This window comes from Apodemus sylvaticus, chromosome 12, assembly GCF_947179515.1.
Source record: "Apodemus sylvaticus chromosome 12, mApoSyl1.1, whole genome shotgun sequence".
Taxonomy (NCBI): domain Eukaryota; kingdom Metazoa; phylum Chordata; class Mammalia; order Rodentia; family Muridae; genus Apodemus; species Apodemus sylvaticus.
Genome location: NC_067483.1, coordinates 63457072 through 63471962, shown reverse-complemented (window position 1 = coordinate 63471962; position 14891 = coordinate 63457072). Strand labels below are relative to the sequence as shown.

The following is a 14891-nucleotide window of genomic DNA, read 5'->3' as shown; positions in this document are numbered from 1 at the left end:
GGCGAAATGGCTCAGCAGTTAAGAGCACTGACTGCTCTTCCAGAGGTCCTGAGTTCAATTCCCAGCAGCCACACGGTGGTTCCCAAACCATCTGTAGTTGGATCTGATGCCTTCTGGTGTATCTGAAGAGAGTGACAATGTACTCTCATGCATGCATAAAATAAATAAATAAATCTTGAAAAAAAATCTTGTGTGTGTGTGTGTGTGTGTGTGTGTGTGAGAGAGAGAGAGAGAGAGAGAGAGAGAGAGAGAGAGAGAGAGAAAGAGAGAGAATGTGTGTGTGTGTGTGTGTGTGTGTGTTTTATGGGTGGGCTGGTGTCCCTATTGCTCCATTGGGCTTCTTGCTTGGCAACAGGAGGGGGCCTCTCCAGGTTCCATATCACCCCTGCTGTGAGTCACCACCAAGGACACCCCCCTTGATTCTTGGGAGCTTCCCTATTCAGATCTGTCTCATCCTGAAGATGCCCCCTACCTCCTCACCCCTGTAAGTTGCAGATTTCTATTCATTCTCTGGCTCTCAGGCCATCCCTGCTGTCCCTCCCCTGTTTGTATAATTTTAAGTGCTTGGTTTAGGCTCTGATTTTTACACTGGACTCATAAAGTAATTTACCACAGAATTGCATGTAGCTATTATTACTCAGTATGTGTCTGTCTTACCATCAAATAAATCATTTACTCCGTGTACCTCTTTCATACTCATGTAAATACATTATATTTCTTTTTTTTCTCTCAAACATATTCTGAAAGGGTTAAGAGAGCAGTGCAATATATTTACCTATTTCATTATTTTTTTTTTCAAAAATTCAAGTTTCCAGTTTCATTTCCTTTCTGTCTGAAGAATGCTTCAGCGGTCTGCTGATAATTCTCATGTCCTTGCTGAGAATAGCTTCCTTCATTGTGAAGGCTATCACGGACTTAAAAGATGTATTCACCAGACAGAAATTGCACACGGTTTCCTTTCATTCATGTCTTTAAGCTTTTTGTTCCACTTGTTTTCAGTCCTTGTGGTTTCTGATGCAAAATTCATAGTCATGAACTAGTTTTTCTATGGGCAATATGCCATATTTATCTGGCTGTATTCTGCAGTTTCTTCGTCTTTAGCAGGCTGACTATGGTCTGTCCAGGCATAGCTTTCTGTAGGTTCAGACTGCCTCAAGATTACTGATCTTGTACATTTCCCTTTTACTGAAGTTTGGGAGTTTTTAAACATAGTTCCTTGTTTGTTTGGAAACACTATGAGTAGAAACAGGGTCTCTCCCTTCCCTTCTATGGCCAGTACAGGTGAGAATATAGAAACTCTAAGTTGCTTCTCCAGCATCATGTCTGCCTGCACACCTCCATGACTGTAATGGACTAAACCTCTGAATCTATAAGCCAGCCCTAGTTAAATGTTTTCCTTTATAAGAGTTGCCAAGATCGTGATGTCTCTTCACAGCAACAAAAAGCTGATCAAGACAGTAACAATCCATCAAAAAGAATTACTAATTCAGAGCTAAGAACCTTTGGTAATAGCCTAAGGGAGAACCTAATGCTGTTCTCTGTTAAATGGACATAGAATTAAACGATTCCTAATAGCTAAGGGACTTTTCTGCTGCACCCGTCTACCATGACGGCCCTGCCTCACCGTGTGCTTCAGTAATGGAACCATTGCCCCTTTAAGTGGTTCTGCCTTGGATTTTTTGTCAAAGTAATGGAAACGAGACAGAAAACAGATGCTGCCTATGAGGTTGATGCTGTGGTTCTGTGAAATTGTGGTTTAGAAGCTTTTGGAATCACTGTTTTATAGGAGGAAGTTGGAAACATTTGGAGAAGGAAGCTAGAGAAAGACCAGAATGCTGCAAGCCAAGCTTAATGGTTGATTATGATGAAAGCGTAGACCATCAGACACTGGTAACCAAGCACAGTAAAGGCTGTGCTTAGTGGGGTGGTGGCTGTTCTTGTGTGAACTTGAGGTGTGAAAACCCACTTCTGATGCAGATGTTTGAGATGGGATGACAGACATCCCTTTAATCCACATCTTTGGAGGTGGGAAGATTTACCTCTAATCTTCTGGCCCCTGGACACCAGACATAACACAGAGTACACACACATACATACATACAGGCAAAGCACTCATATGCATACAATTTTTTAAGTAGTTAAGTACTTACATTAGGACAGTAGATGTTCTGAGGGCCTCAGAAAGACTTCACTTGGAAACAAAACCAAACCTGTGCCTTGTGGCATTTCTCATTGTTCAGCCATCCAGGAACTCAGTGGCTCTGGCTATACTGCTCCCCTGGGGACAGAACTTGGCATCAGATTCTAGCATCTCCCACGTATTGTCTTTTCAAGCATACAGAATGTAGAATCACAGAGCCGAGGAGGCTTTCTCTGGTTTTAAAGGATAGCCCAAGAAAGTAGGCAGTGTGGCAGAGCCCCTGTGGGAAGCTCCCCACAGTGCAGCACCTTAGCCTGAGTGAAGCCAACATCACAGTGGAAACCTGGGAAGTTAGCGGTGACAGGAACATGGAAACCCTGCAGAGAGGAGCTATAGGCACCAGGCAACATGCGAGCAAGCTGCCACGTGGGTTGCAGCTAGACAGGAGTGGGGCAGGGTCAGCAGAGCCCTCTCCCACCTCCTTGTTTCCTGCATACAGAGTTTGCTGTTGGCCTGGTTGGTTTTGCTACTGTTTCAGTATTCAGTCTCGGTATTCTCCTATTTCTCATATAGAATAGAGCACAGAGAATACTCCTGTGTTATTATAAAGTGTATATATTTTTTTTGTTTGGTTGGTTTTTGCTTTTTTGAAACAGGATCTCACTATATACCTCTGGCTGGCCTGGAACTCACAGAGATGCACCTGTCTCTGGCACCCTAACTTAATTTTTTTTCAGGGTTCACAGCTGAGAATTTTTGAGATGTAGATGCTTTCCCCTGGGTGGCTTCCATACTGAGTGCCCATGTCTGCTGGCATACTGTGTGACACAAAATAGAGGATCCTAGCAAATTAATGAAACCTCAGAATGGGCCCAGAACAGGGCGGTGGCTGCTTCCCCCTCATCCCGCACCTCCCCATAGTGACAGTGGGAGAGTTGGCTACTCCAGACCTCTGTCAATTCCCATTGGTCCAAAGGCTGTATGGGAAAAAAATAGCCCTGCTGCTGTGCAGTAAGGTAGACCAGCACCTTGGTGCTGGTGTCCGGAGTCTGTTTCTAGGGTTGGTGACTCTCCCTCCCTTTCAGCTTGTACTTTAGAGCAGCATGAGAACAGTTAAGGCTTTGGGGACTCTTGAAGGCAGACTAGGTGTGGTATAGACAGGAGATTTGGATCTAAATTGTCCCTCACAGGCCATGTGCTAAAGGTGTGGTTGCTCCCATGTGGTATTGTAAGGTAGTAGAGACCTCAGGAGGCAGGCTGTCTTGCTCTCCCCCACCAGCTGCTTTCTTCCACCAGGAGTGAACAGTCTCCTCTGTCACATGCTTCGCGGGTGTGATAACCTGTCTTCTCAGGTCCACATCTGGAGAGGCAATTGACCATGTTCTGAAACTCTGAAACCACGAGTCAAGATAAAATTTTCTTCCTTTTGAATTCTCTTAGAAGTTTCGTCTGAGTAATGGGGAGCTGACTAACACAACCCCTTCATTCTTCCACATGTTTAACTTTCCAAAAGTCCCTTGAGCCGATGAAGAGAGCAGCTGTCTGAGTCCTGGCACAGGGTGGGCGTCCCAGATGTGGCTGCTTCTCCACTCCCGACTGTGATCTCAAGCTCCACTTTCCATCCCGCTTCTGCCCTCCTACCCAAAGCACTTTGTTTCTGCACTTTACTCTGTAAAAGCTTTAAAGGCTCCTATGTTATGTATATGTGGTTGCCTCCAGTTTTCCCACTGTACACTGAGGCCTGTGATCGGTTAGGACCCTCTGTCAGTTACAGAGTGCTTTCCTTCACTCAGAGAGAAGATGGCATTGCCTCCTCCCAGTCTCTCTATCACAGATATGCCCTTAAATGTCTTTGCCTTTATTTCTTTGGCATTTCAGGAGCAAAATAGTAGTAAATTATTAAACTTGTATTCACTCAGAGCCTGGAAAAAAAATCGTGCATTTAAGTTTTAAAAATGTGTTTATGTTGGGAAATAAAAATAACAGTACTGTTTATCTTGTGACATATTTCAGGATGAGGTCCCTACTGGAATGCCATGCCTGGAGTCAGTGACCATAGGTGACGATGTTTGGGATGAGAACTGGCTCCCTCTACAGGCCAAAATAGGGGCGGCAGGAAGTCCTGCTGCCCATCTGTTTACTTCAAGCCTTGTTGGGAAGAAACAGTGTCAGATTCGTGGAGAAATGACACAAAAGGTTAGAGTCTTGTGGTAACAAACAACAAATCACTGTTGGCAAAGGAACTTTAAACCCAGTAGACCAGGCTTCTAGAAAGTTATAAATGCTGGAATTCAAAAGGATTTGTCAGGCTATGGTTGCAAAGGATTTGTGATTTCTAAGTAGGTAAGTACTTTAGAAAACTAAAGTTCTCAGGGACCACTGGCTAGGAGAGTGGCATGTGTGCTACAGTCTGTGTTTACGTCAGGAGTCCCAGGTGTTGAAGGTGTTTACTACAGACTTTGAGGAAAGATGTCACTCTGATGGAAATCAGCACACCCCTCTTGTTACTTAAAACACACTGCTTCCTCGTCCTGATGGAAGTCAGCACACCCCTCTTGTTGTCTACAAGACACTGCTTCCTCGCTGCACCTTACATATCTTGCCTTGAGATCTTGTAGCACTGTATTATGATTAACTGTTGGACTTTTTTCTTTATAGGACTGGTGTTTTTCTACATCTAATGATATCTGGGATGATTCCTGGCAGCCTTTGGGCCTTGCAAATGATGGGAAAGGAGGAATTCACATACCAGAAGGGCCCATTGCTCAAGACAAAAATAGCAGCACAATCCGAATTCGAAAGGTAGAGCCCAGTTCAAGTTATTATAACCAGTTACATGATTTATCACTTTGATTCTTAGAAATTATAGTTAATGTATGCCCTTCTGCATCAGTTAATCAAGACAGCCACCCACAGACATACCCATAGCTGTTCTTCAGTCAAGGCTGTGGACACTATGACTCCAGGCTGTGTCAGTTGACAAAGCTGACTCTGACGGTTTTAGCTCACATTCATTCTTGCTCCATGTTCCTCTCTGGACTTCCATCCTCAAGACATTCGACTAAACTGAAAGTGGGTTGAGTTTGCTTTCCACCTTGGCAGACTCAGACTCCTGTCTGTCTGTCTGTCTGTCTGCCTTTCAGCCTGCCAGCTGCTGTTCTCCGTGGGTTTTCACAGACGCTCACTTGGTGAATTGGTAACTTGTAGAGCTGGCAGGCAGATAAGTTGAAAGACTTATGGGCGGATGTTAGACAGTTTCTAGTCCCTTTCTCTGGGAGTATCTGTCTCATCTCCTCTTAGCTTCTGTTAGGACCTCAACTCCATTCCTGACCAGGGACTGCAAAAATGCTGAGATATGACTATGGAACTTACTTCATTTTCTGAAAATTTACCTGACTGCTTGTTCCCCTGGACCTTCAAATACTGTAAAATCTACTTTGTCCAACGCTTACAGTGCAGTGAGGCTGAGGAGTACCATGGCCTGAACTGGAAGCCTTACTAACATTTTCATAGCTTGTATCTTCGCATCAGGGAACCAGGATTTGTAAACCAACTGTATCTGGGTCTCCTCGGGCTTTTAGAAACTGTATTCCGAGACTTTTCTATTAATGACAGTTCCTTTACCTATTGCTAGTCTGTAAGGAGTTGTGAATGTCATGGTAGTTAGGAGCTCAGGCTCTACGGTCAGATGTCTGAGCCTTGATCTGTGATTTGCTATCTCCATGATGTCATTTACTAGTAAAAAAGAGAGCCCTGCTCTCAGTGCTTCAGAACTCACTGCCACGGCTGTAAGCCTTATGTGCATCCCTGCCAATCTGTTTAATCTTTCTTAAGAAGTACTGCTATTGCCATTTTGGATGAATAAATAGAGACATAGATTAAGCTGCCAAAGGCTTATATTAAGCATTTGTCTCAGGCACTGTTCTGTTGCTCAGTGAGTCAGTCCTTATAAGAGAGAACCTTTGACTAGGGTTTGGCTTACAGTTTGAGAGTGTTAGTACTTAAGATCATGGCAGGGAACATGGAGGCACAAGGTAGCCATGGTACTGGGGAAGTTGCAGAGGGCACCATCCTGATTTGCAGGCAGAGAGAGGCACACTTGGCCTGGTGTGGGCTTTTGAAATCCAAAGCCCATTACTAGTGACACACCTCTTTCAACAATGCCAACAATGCCATCCTTAATTCTTCCTGGACAGCCCATCACCCGGGGATCAAGCACGCAATGTGGCCTTTCTTAGTCCAGCCCCAGAGCAGTTAGAGTGTCCCATAGGGTGTGTCTGTCAGATAGTAAGTAGACACTGGATTATAAAAGTAGCAACAGTGGCAGTAGTGATGGCAATATTATTAATAAACCCATAGGCTAGGAACTATGTATACTGGGGAAAGTCTTAATTGTAATTTGTTTTTAAGAAATTATAACAATTTCTTTAAATTTAAGAAATTTGAGAATTTGAAAATAGGGCTGACTATTAAAGAGCAGCAACTCTGAAGTGTTTCTGAGTGATAATTAGGGTTACATAGTCAGATCTGTGATTTAGAGTTCCTCTACAGGTCAGTTACCGAAACTCTACAAGGAAAATCATGACTGTACTTTCTAATATTGGAGGATATTTATTAAAAATAAATATCAGCAATATGTTAGGAGAACATATAGTCACTTTACAGAATCTTTGAAAACATTGCCTACTCTTGTGGACAGGGTGGATGAGAGAAAATTAGATGCCGGACTTTGACTCCTAGCTCAGCATTAACTTAGGGGCTGCTGGCAGAAGGAACAATGCCCCATTGCTGTGGATCACATTGTGTGTTGGGTGTGGCCTCTGGCACAGCAGCACTAAAATGCTGAGGACTGGGATATATGATGTAATTAGGTCAGGAGGTCACTACTATACAATTGTATGTATAGCATATATATGTGATTTGTTCAACTTTACATATCTTACTGCTTTAGTAGCCTGTCTTCCAGCTTGAGTAACAGAGGTCTTCTTACACTTACACCTACTGAAAGAAAAGCACCCTAATGGAGGGAGAAACCCTAGCATGGATGGTGCTGACCCAGAGTGGTAGAAAACAGTAAGCTTAGGGTGGCACCAAAAGCATGCTCTTCTTTTCTCCTTTGAAGTTGCCAGTCAGGTTCAGTCCAGAGCTCCGTAGTCCTGCTCTACCTGCGCCTGACAGACTCCCTGCATCTCATCCTGGGACCTGTGCATTGCAGATTCCAGAAAGGTTCAAACTGTTGAAAGTATCCAGGCTTTCCTCTGTGGTACTGGGAAAGAAGGGCTCCTGCCTTTCCCCTGCCTAGCTGCTAATTTTGGTGCATGTTATCTTACCCAGTTACTTGTTAAATCCCGATCTTTCTTTGGAGTATGTGATACCACTTTTTTCCCCCTAATATGTAGCATAATCTCTAGGCTGTCTGTCTGTAGAGTTCTGTCCTGCCCTTTTACTCCTTGCTGAGGTTTTCATGTATCTTATGCAGATAATCTGATAAATATGTAATAACTATGTTTAACATTTGAAAAACCGCCAGGCTATTTTCCACCGAAGCTGCATCTTTTTGCATTTTTGCCAGCAATTTGAGTGCTTCAGTTCATCTGTGTTCATATTAGCCATGTTGATGTTACTTAATATCAGATGATATGGCCCTGAGTTGCTATGCTGTGTGTATTAACACTGGGCACAGGGCAGGAAGGGGGGTAGCAGTCAGTACCACACTTGTTAATAGAAATATCAGTAAAGACCTCTTAGGTTGAATTTTGATACTCATTAAAACATAGACGAGGTTGCTTTTTCTAGAGTTTTACTTTTGAGTTGTAATCTAAATAAGGAAACATAAAGGGCGTGTTACCTTTCACACTTTTGCCCTGTTTCTCCCATTTTGCAGAAGCCAGATTTACAGTACCCTTTGGATTCTTCCACACTGCCCAAACTGGAAGAGTTCTACATCTCTCTGATCAAGTCTCAGCAGTCAGCAGAAGGGAGCCAGTCTGGATCTGACAACATTCAGACTCCGCCTAAGCCTGGGCAGACATCCTCAGTGTCACCCAGTTCAACCCCTGCAGTGGGCGACTCTCCAGACAACCACTCCGGCTCTGGTAGGTTTGTGTGTCCTTGTGCGTGCCTAGTTGACAAGTAGGAAACTTGTTGGGTTGGTAAAACCTTCATCTCTTTGAGAGCATAACCTTGAAAGATGGCCGGCGCTGCCATTCACTCCAAGAAGATCTTGGTGTGAGCTCAGGTTCCTTTAAAGCTCCCACTTTCTTTCAGCTTTCGCAGGGACTTAAGTCTCAAGTACATGGTTCTTTGAGTTTTGGCAAACACATTCAGGCATGGTGTTTCCATTAGCCTGAGAGGTTCCTTGTGCCTCTTTGCAGTTAGTCCTGACATCAGCTAGCTGGACTCTGGCATGTCACTGTGCCTCTTACATAGTACGTAGTTTCCATGTCTGGCTTCTTTCCTTTATCAACATGTTGTAAAGTTTTTGTTTCTGTTGGGCTATTTATTTGGATGTGACTTTGCTAGGGCTTATGTTCACTGCGTGTATAACTTTTTAAGCTACCAAAATGTGTTCCAAAGCAGATGGATTGTTGATGCGCCCACCATCGAGGTGTGAGATTTGCAAATACTCCACATTCTAGCCACTAGGTGCTGTTTTGAATGTTTTGTTTTCCAATCTCGTGGAATGTGAAAAGCCGTGGTAACTTGAATGGGAATCTTTCTGTTTCCCATATTAGCCATCCTCTCTGTGCTTGTTTGCCACTGTGTCCTCTCCAGATTGCTATGCTATTCTAGTAAAGTCTTACACTGCTTTGTTTCTTTCATAGCCTGTTAAGTATTTTACTTGTTATATGCCCATAATCCATTCTCATTTTTCTTTTATAGTCAGTTCTTTAAAGATATTAAAAAAAATAAGAAAGCATTTTATTTTGGTTTGCTTATATTTTTATCTTCTCCAGTACCTTTTATTTCCAAGTTTAAATGAGCCCCCCCCCCACCACCAATTTTTTTCTGTAAAGAGTCAAAATAGGTCTGGGTCACAGCTGGAGGATGGTTTGTTACAGCATTCAACAGATCTTTGTCCTATTGACAGTGTCATTTGCCTTACAGAAGCTTTGCAATTTTATGAGGTCCCATTTTTCTATTGTTGATCTTAGAGCATAAGCCATTGGTGTTCTGTTCAGGAAATTTCCCTCTGTGCCCATGTGTTCTTTGAGGTTCTCCCCCACTTTCTTTTCTGTTAGTATCAGTGTATCTGGTTTTATGTGGTGGTCCTTGATCCGCTTGGACTTGAGCTTTCTACAAGTAGATAAGAATGAATCAATTTGCATTCTTCTACATGTTGACCTCTAGTTGAACCAGCACCATTTGTTGAAATGCTGTCTGTTTTCCACTGGATGGTTTTAGCTCCTTTGTCAAAGATCAAGTAACCATAGGTGTGTGGGTTCATTTCTGGGTCTTCAATTCTATTCAGTTGATCTACCTGCCTGTCCCTGTACCAATACCAGGCAGTTTTAATCACTATTGCTCTATAGTATAGCTTGAGGTCCAGGATGCTGATTCTTTTATTGTTGAGGATAGTTTTTGCTATCCTGCATTTTTTGTTATTACAGATGCTCTGTTCTTTATCTCTAGTTTTGGAGTCTTTTTGTTTTTTAGTTGTTTCTCTTTCCTCTTGACTATATAGGGTCCCAGCACCTAACTCGATATATTTATCTTGTGATTTTTTTCTGAAATTTACCGTCTGGGTCCTGTCTTGATTTGTTTGTTTTTGTCTCTTGATTCCAAGTCAGACTTTGTTGCATGTAGTTTTATCTACCCCACTTTATGCTCTGGGCAGACCACACTACCAGCCCCCAACCCAGGGTCTCACACACATACACACACACACACAAGCTTGTTTTTAACATGCCTTACTGGCTCAGTGGCTAGACACTTCCAAGCCTCCTGTGGCGTACATGTGTGCGTGCGCACCCTTCTCTCCAGTACTCCTGACTAAACACCTTCCACATCTCCCTTTAACTGTGCTGCCCAGTTACCTTCTGTGGGCCACTTTCCCTTTCCAGCTACATTTTGGATGATCTCCTCTGAAGCTCTGAGTTTGTTCTGTTCACTCTTCCCCCATGTATGGTGATCTCCTCCTGTACCTCCTTGTGTCCTACCCATGCAACAGTAAGCGGCCCACCACAGGCCAAACCATTAGCTGCTGGCATCTGTATTAATAGATCAAAAAACAGCTGGGGACAAGGACCTTCAGTGTCTGGACATGCAGATTCCTGATTAAATCAAATCATCAGAACCACTCCCCATCCTTGGATATCAGACACTGGATTTATGTTGTCTGGATAACTCCCTTCTGTCTTTTTTAGGCATGGGAGGCAGTAATTGCATTTCTCAGCACTGGTTTCACACACAGCACTGGTTTCACACACCTCTAGTGTGTTTTCTTAGGAGCTCCTCTCCCACAGCCCAGTTCCCAGCAGAAGCTGCTGTTCCAGATGTTTATCCAGTTTTCTAATCATGCAAGGTAGATGGAGAGTAAATATGATTCCTGATCTACCACAGTTCTCTATGCAGCCACATAACCGTTGTATTTATATTTAATGTCTTTTTTCCCTCAAGTGACTCATAATTTTGTGGTCAGAATATTACTTTTTAAAACACGCTATCAAATCTTCTGTGATAAAACTTATCACATGTATCAGGAAAAAGCATGCATTATGTGCTTAACATGCAAAGATATAAGGGATTGTACTTGTTTTTCTCTGAAGCTATTAAATTTAATGTTTTGAAGATAGCAGTGTCCATCTATCAGTTGCTTTCAGTGGTAGACGGTCAGGATGTGAAACCTGGCAGTACTGCTGAACAGATTTAAATTCACCTGACATTTTTAAAGCAGGTTGGTTGGCTTGATGTTTGGTTTTCCCGTGCTCTGTGGCCCATGCTGGACTGAACCTTGCTATATAGTTGAGACTGGCCTAGAAGTTACTTCCCTCCTTACTCTCCCAAGTGCATGCCCAGTATGCCCCACTAAAGCAGGACTTTGTGGAATAAAGCTGTTAGTTTACTCTGCCCCAGAACATGACAGATCTTCTCTTACAGTAAGATGCTACCTACTGTAGCACTGGACAAGGAATCAGCTTCTTAAAACTGTGAGGAATGAAAATGTACAATAGTAAAAGGCTTTGAACATGCAACCACCAAAACTCAAACCTCTTAAAGATTTATTAATTTATGTACTTGATGTGTATGAGTGTTTTATCTACACACCTGAAGAGGACACTGGATCCCATGAGACCGTGGTTGTATACGCTGCCCTGTGGGCATTAGTAATTGAACTCAGGACCTCTGAGAGAGCAGCCAGTGCTCTTATGTACTGAGCCATCTCTCCAGCCCCTCAATTCAAACTCCTAGTGAACCCAGGCTTCTTGTGGTGGGCTCCCACATGCTGCCTCACAGTGCTAAACATCAGCCTTTGTCCCCGTGCACTTAAGATGGGCACTCAACACTGTGCATGCTGACATGACCCGGCCAACAAACGCTGTCTGAAACACCCTGGCTCAGACTTGAGGTGAGGTTGTCATGAATCACAATGCTTTCTGCTCCTATAGAAGAAACATAATGGCTTCCCAAAAAGGTGGGGGCTAGGACCTGGGTGACTAGTTAATAGAGTGCTTGCCCAGTGTACCCACAGTCCAAGCATCTATAGCTTCATGATCTCAGCACTTAGCCATAGGGCAGAAGGATCCAAGGTCTACAGAGTGAGTGCCAGAGGGTAGAATTTACCATGTAATACCCTGTATTCAAACAAACAAAAGCCAATACGGCATAATGGTTCAGTTATAGAAAACAAAGACTTAAAAGACTTAAATTTCCTATTTTCCAGTTTCCTTCCTTACCGTTGAAGTATCAAATTAGTGTCTCTTTGGATTGAATTGCATTCAAATGTTATTGATGAGTTTTCATTTTTTAAAAATTGAAAGAATTTTTGCCTTTAAGATTAGGATAGAATTTCCAACAATTTCTGAAATGATCTAAAACATAATTCTTGTCATTTTATAATACATTTTAGTGAAACAGTATTCTCAGTGTGGATAATAAAATGAAAATACTGATAAAAGAAAAACATTGAAGATGTTCTTTGTCCTAGTAGTATCAAAGACTCAGCTAAGATTCGATCCTTTCGTGTAAAAAATAAATTCATCATATTAGTATGCAAATTTGATTGTATCTTTAATAACAGTAAAATTACCAGTAAACATTTAATGTATATGCATGATTTGTACACCAGGCTCCTATAAAGTTTCTCAGGCAGAGAAACGTCTTCAGTGGGAAGGAGTTAGCACTGGTCTAGCCTGCCCACGTCAGAGTGTCTGCCATCCATCGTGTCGTGGTTGCTATCTGGGGTGTTCAAGCTCCAGGATCTCACTTTGTTCCCATGGTTACGTCTTATATGAGTCTTGTTAACAGGTGGTCCTTCACAGCTTAGTTCCTACTCTGGCTCAGACTTGGAATTAGAACCAGTCGGCAATAGAGGATACCTACGGAGTCTCATTTTCCTTTGTGCTGGAAAGCAAGCAGGGTGTTCAAGGGCACCTCTCTGGGGTTTGAGCTTCACCCAGTTCATTCTTCTGACATCCCTTTCCTCACTCAGGTGGCCCTCTCGTGGCCCTCAGCCTCTAAGTATTCAGTTTTACACTAATGTGGGATCCCCAAGTTCCAGGCTTTCCTACCCATGGCTGTTTTCTGAGTAATCCCCTCTGACTGGTGATTGCCCTGAGTCAGAAAAGGCCACAGTACATGTTGGTAAGGACTGGACTGGGAGAGAGGCAGGCAGTGAGTTGGAGGACTTCTTGAAAGGACTCTTGTTTTTTCTCTCTTTTAGTGGAAAGCTCTCCAGGGAGCCTAAAGAATGAAGATTTTTCCGATGGCCATGCTGACTCAGTGGTCAAGGACAAGAGTCAAGGAGCCATGGACCAGCTCTCTTTCATTTTGTCCCCCCAGCACCAGATTTCTCAGAAGCTCTACATTCCTCGAAGTACAGCCACGGCTGTCTTGGGAGCTGCTGCGCGGTTAGCCACGTCCAGGAGCCTCCTGCACTGGTACCCCAGTGTGACAGGAGGGAAGCTTGAGGGGCAGGAGGCAGAGAGAGATGGAGTGAAGTAACGTGGGTGGGTGGGGCTCTGGGTCTTTCTGTGCTACCAGGTGCTGGCTTTGTTTTGCTCAATGGCCGCTTTGATGTGTAAGTATTGATATGTTAATTCTTATTTTTGTTCATGATTTTACAGCATACTGAATGGTTTGGTTCACATTTGTTTTAATGAAGTACTTTAAAGCTGTTTGTGTATATGTTTCTGTGAGTGTTTTTCTTGTACATATCATGACTGATAAATGAAAACTGAAAAACTGATGTTTTGTGATCTATATTTAACAAGACAAAATGTACTTTCACACACAATGACCTCTCCAGGCCTCCAGGCAAGAATCCTGCTACAAGCCTGGCCACAGCATCCTGAACAGTGCAGAACCACATGGTCAAAGCTGCCAATTCTCCAGCTTGCTGGCCCCTCCTTGATTTACCTTTGCATAGACTTTCCATTGTTCTTTTAAGCCTAGGAGATCCTAGGGCCTTCTCAGTTCCTAGGTGGCTGGATTGGCTAACTGGGGCTTGCCTAAGAGAGTGCCACCCCCTTTATTCCACTTAGCAGGAGGCTTTTTTATTTTTGTTTTTCGAGACAGGGTTTCTCTGTGTAGCTCTGGCTGTCCTGGAACTCGCTCTGTAGACCAGGCTAGCCTCAAACTTGAATCCGCCTGCCTCTGCCTCCCAAGTGCTGGGATCAAAGGTGCGCGCCACCACTGTCCTGAGGCTTTTCTTAAACTCATCTCCTTGAACAGAGACTTCTGTCTTCTACATCACATTTCCTGGTGCTCTTTCTCCCCTCAAACTGTACTTTTTGTATTTCTCTTGATCCACTTGTTCCTTTACTAATAAATAAAACCACACAAGCAAGACTATTCTATGCTGTCTTAATAGCTCTTTCATTTGACCTCAGGAAAATTCTTAGGACAGAGCAAAAAGCAGCCACGTTCTTTACCCAACTATAACAAGAATGGTTTCTAAACCAGCCAGTAATACTCTTTCCCTCTGAACCTCCTGAGCTGGGCCTGCATAGGCCACACCACCCTCAGCACCGCTGCCTTCCATGGTCCTACTAGGATGGCCATTAACCCCATGTAGAATGTTAACTCTAGAGACTTTTCTAAATCAAAGTCTTTCATACCCCTTCAACAAATAGCTTGGTCAGGCCTATCACAGCAATACACGAGTCACTAGCACCAACTTCTGTCTTTGTTACTATTTTGTGGTTGTAAGGAGACACCATGAGATGGCAACTCTTACTTGAGGGCTTGCTTACAGTTGCAGAGGCTTAGTTTCATCCTCATGATGACAGAAGCAGAGCAGAGCAACAGACAGATGGCCTGGTATGAGCTTTTGAACCGTCAAGGCCCATCCCCAGCAGCACACTTCCTCCAACAAGGCCACACCTAATCCTTCTCAAACAGTTCTACTCCCTGGTGACTATTCAGATATATGAGCCTACGGGGCCTTTCTTATTCAAACCACCACACTGAGTTTATTCCTTTAAAACTGCAAGTCTGAGCAATATTCTTCAGATGCTCAGTGAGCTGTTCTGAATTTGGAACAGGATAAATCTCAGGACATAGAAACATTCTGTCAGAGGAAGTCTGAAAT

At 43.3% G+C, this 14891-nt stretch overlaps 1 protein-coding gene across 2 annotated transcripts in view; it reads left to right on the top strand.

Annotated features, from left to right (window-relative positions):
- Positions 1 to 13303, top strand: part of Tdrd5 (tudor domain containing 5) — a 56189-nt gene extending 42886 nt beyond the window's left edge. For both annotated transcript variants that reach the window (XM_052200976.1, XM_052200975.1), the window contains exons 14-17: positions 4154 to 4336; positions 4799 to 4942; positions 8025 to 8235; positions 13023 to 13303. In XM_052200976.1, coding sequence (XP_052056936.1) covers positions 4154 to 4336; positions 4799 to 4942; positions 8025 to 8235; positions 13023 to 13303 — 819 coding nt within the window. The remainder of the gene's footprint in view (positions 1 to 4153; positions 4337 to 4798; positions 4943 to 8024; positions 8236 to 13022) is intronic.
- The last annotated feature ends 1588 nt before the right edge of the window (positions 13304 to 14891 follow it).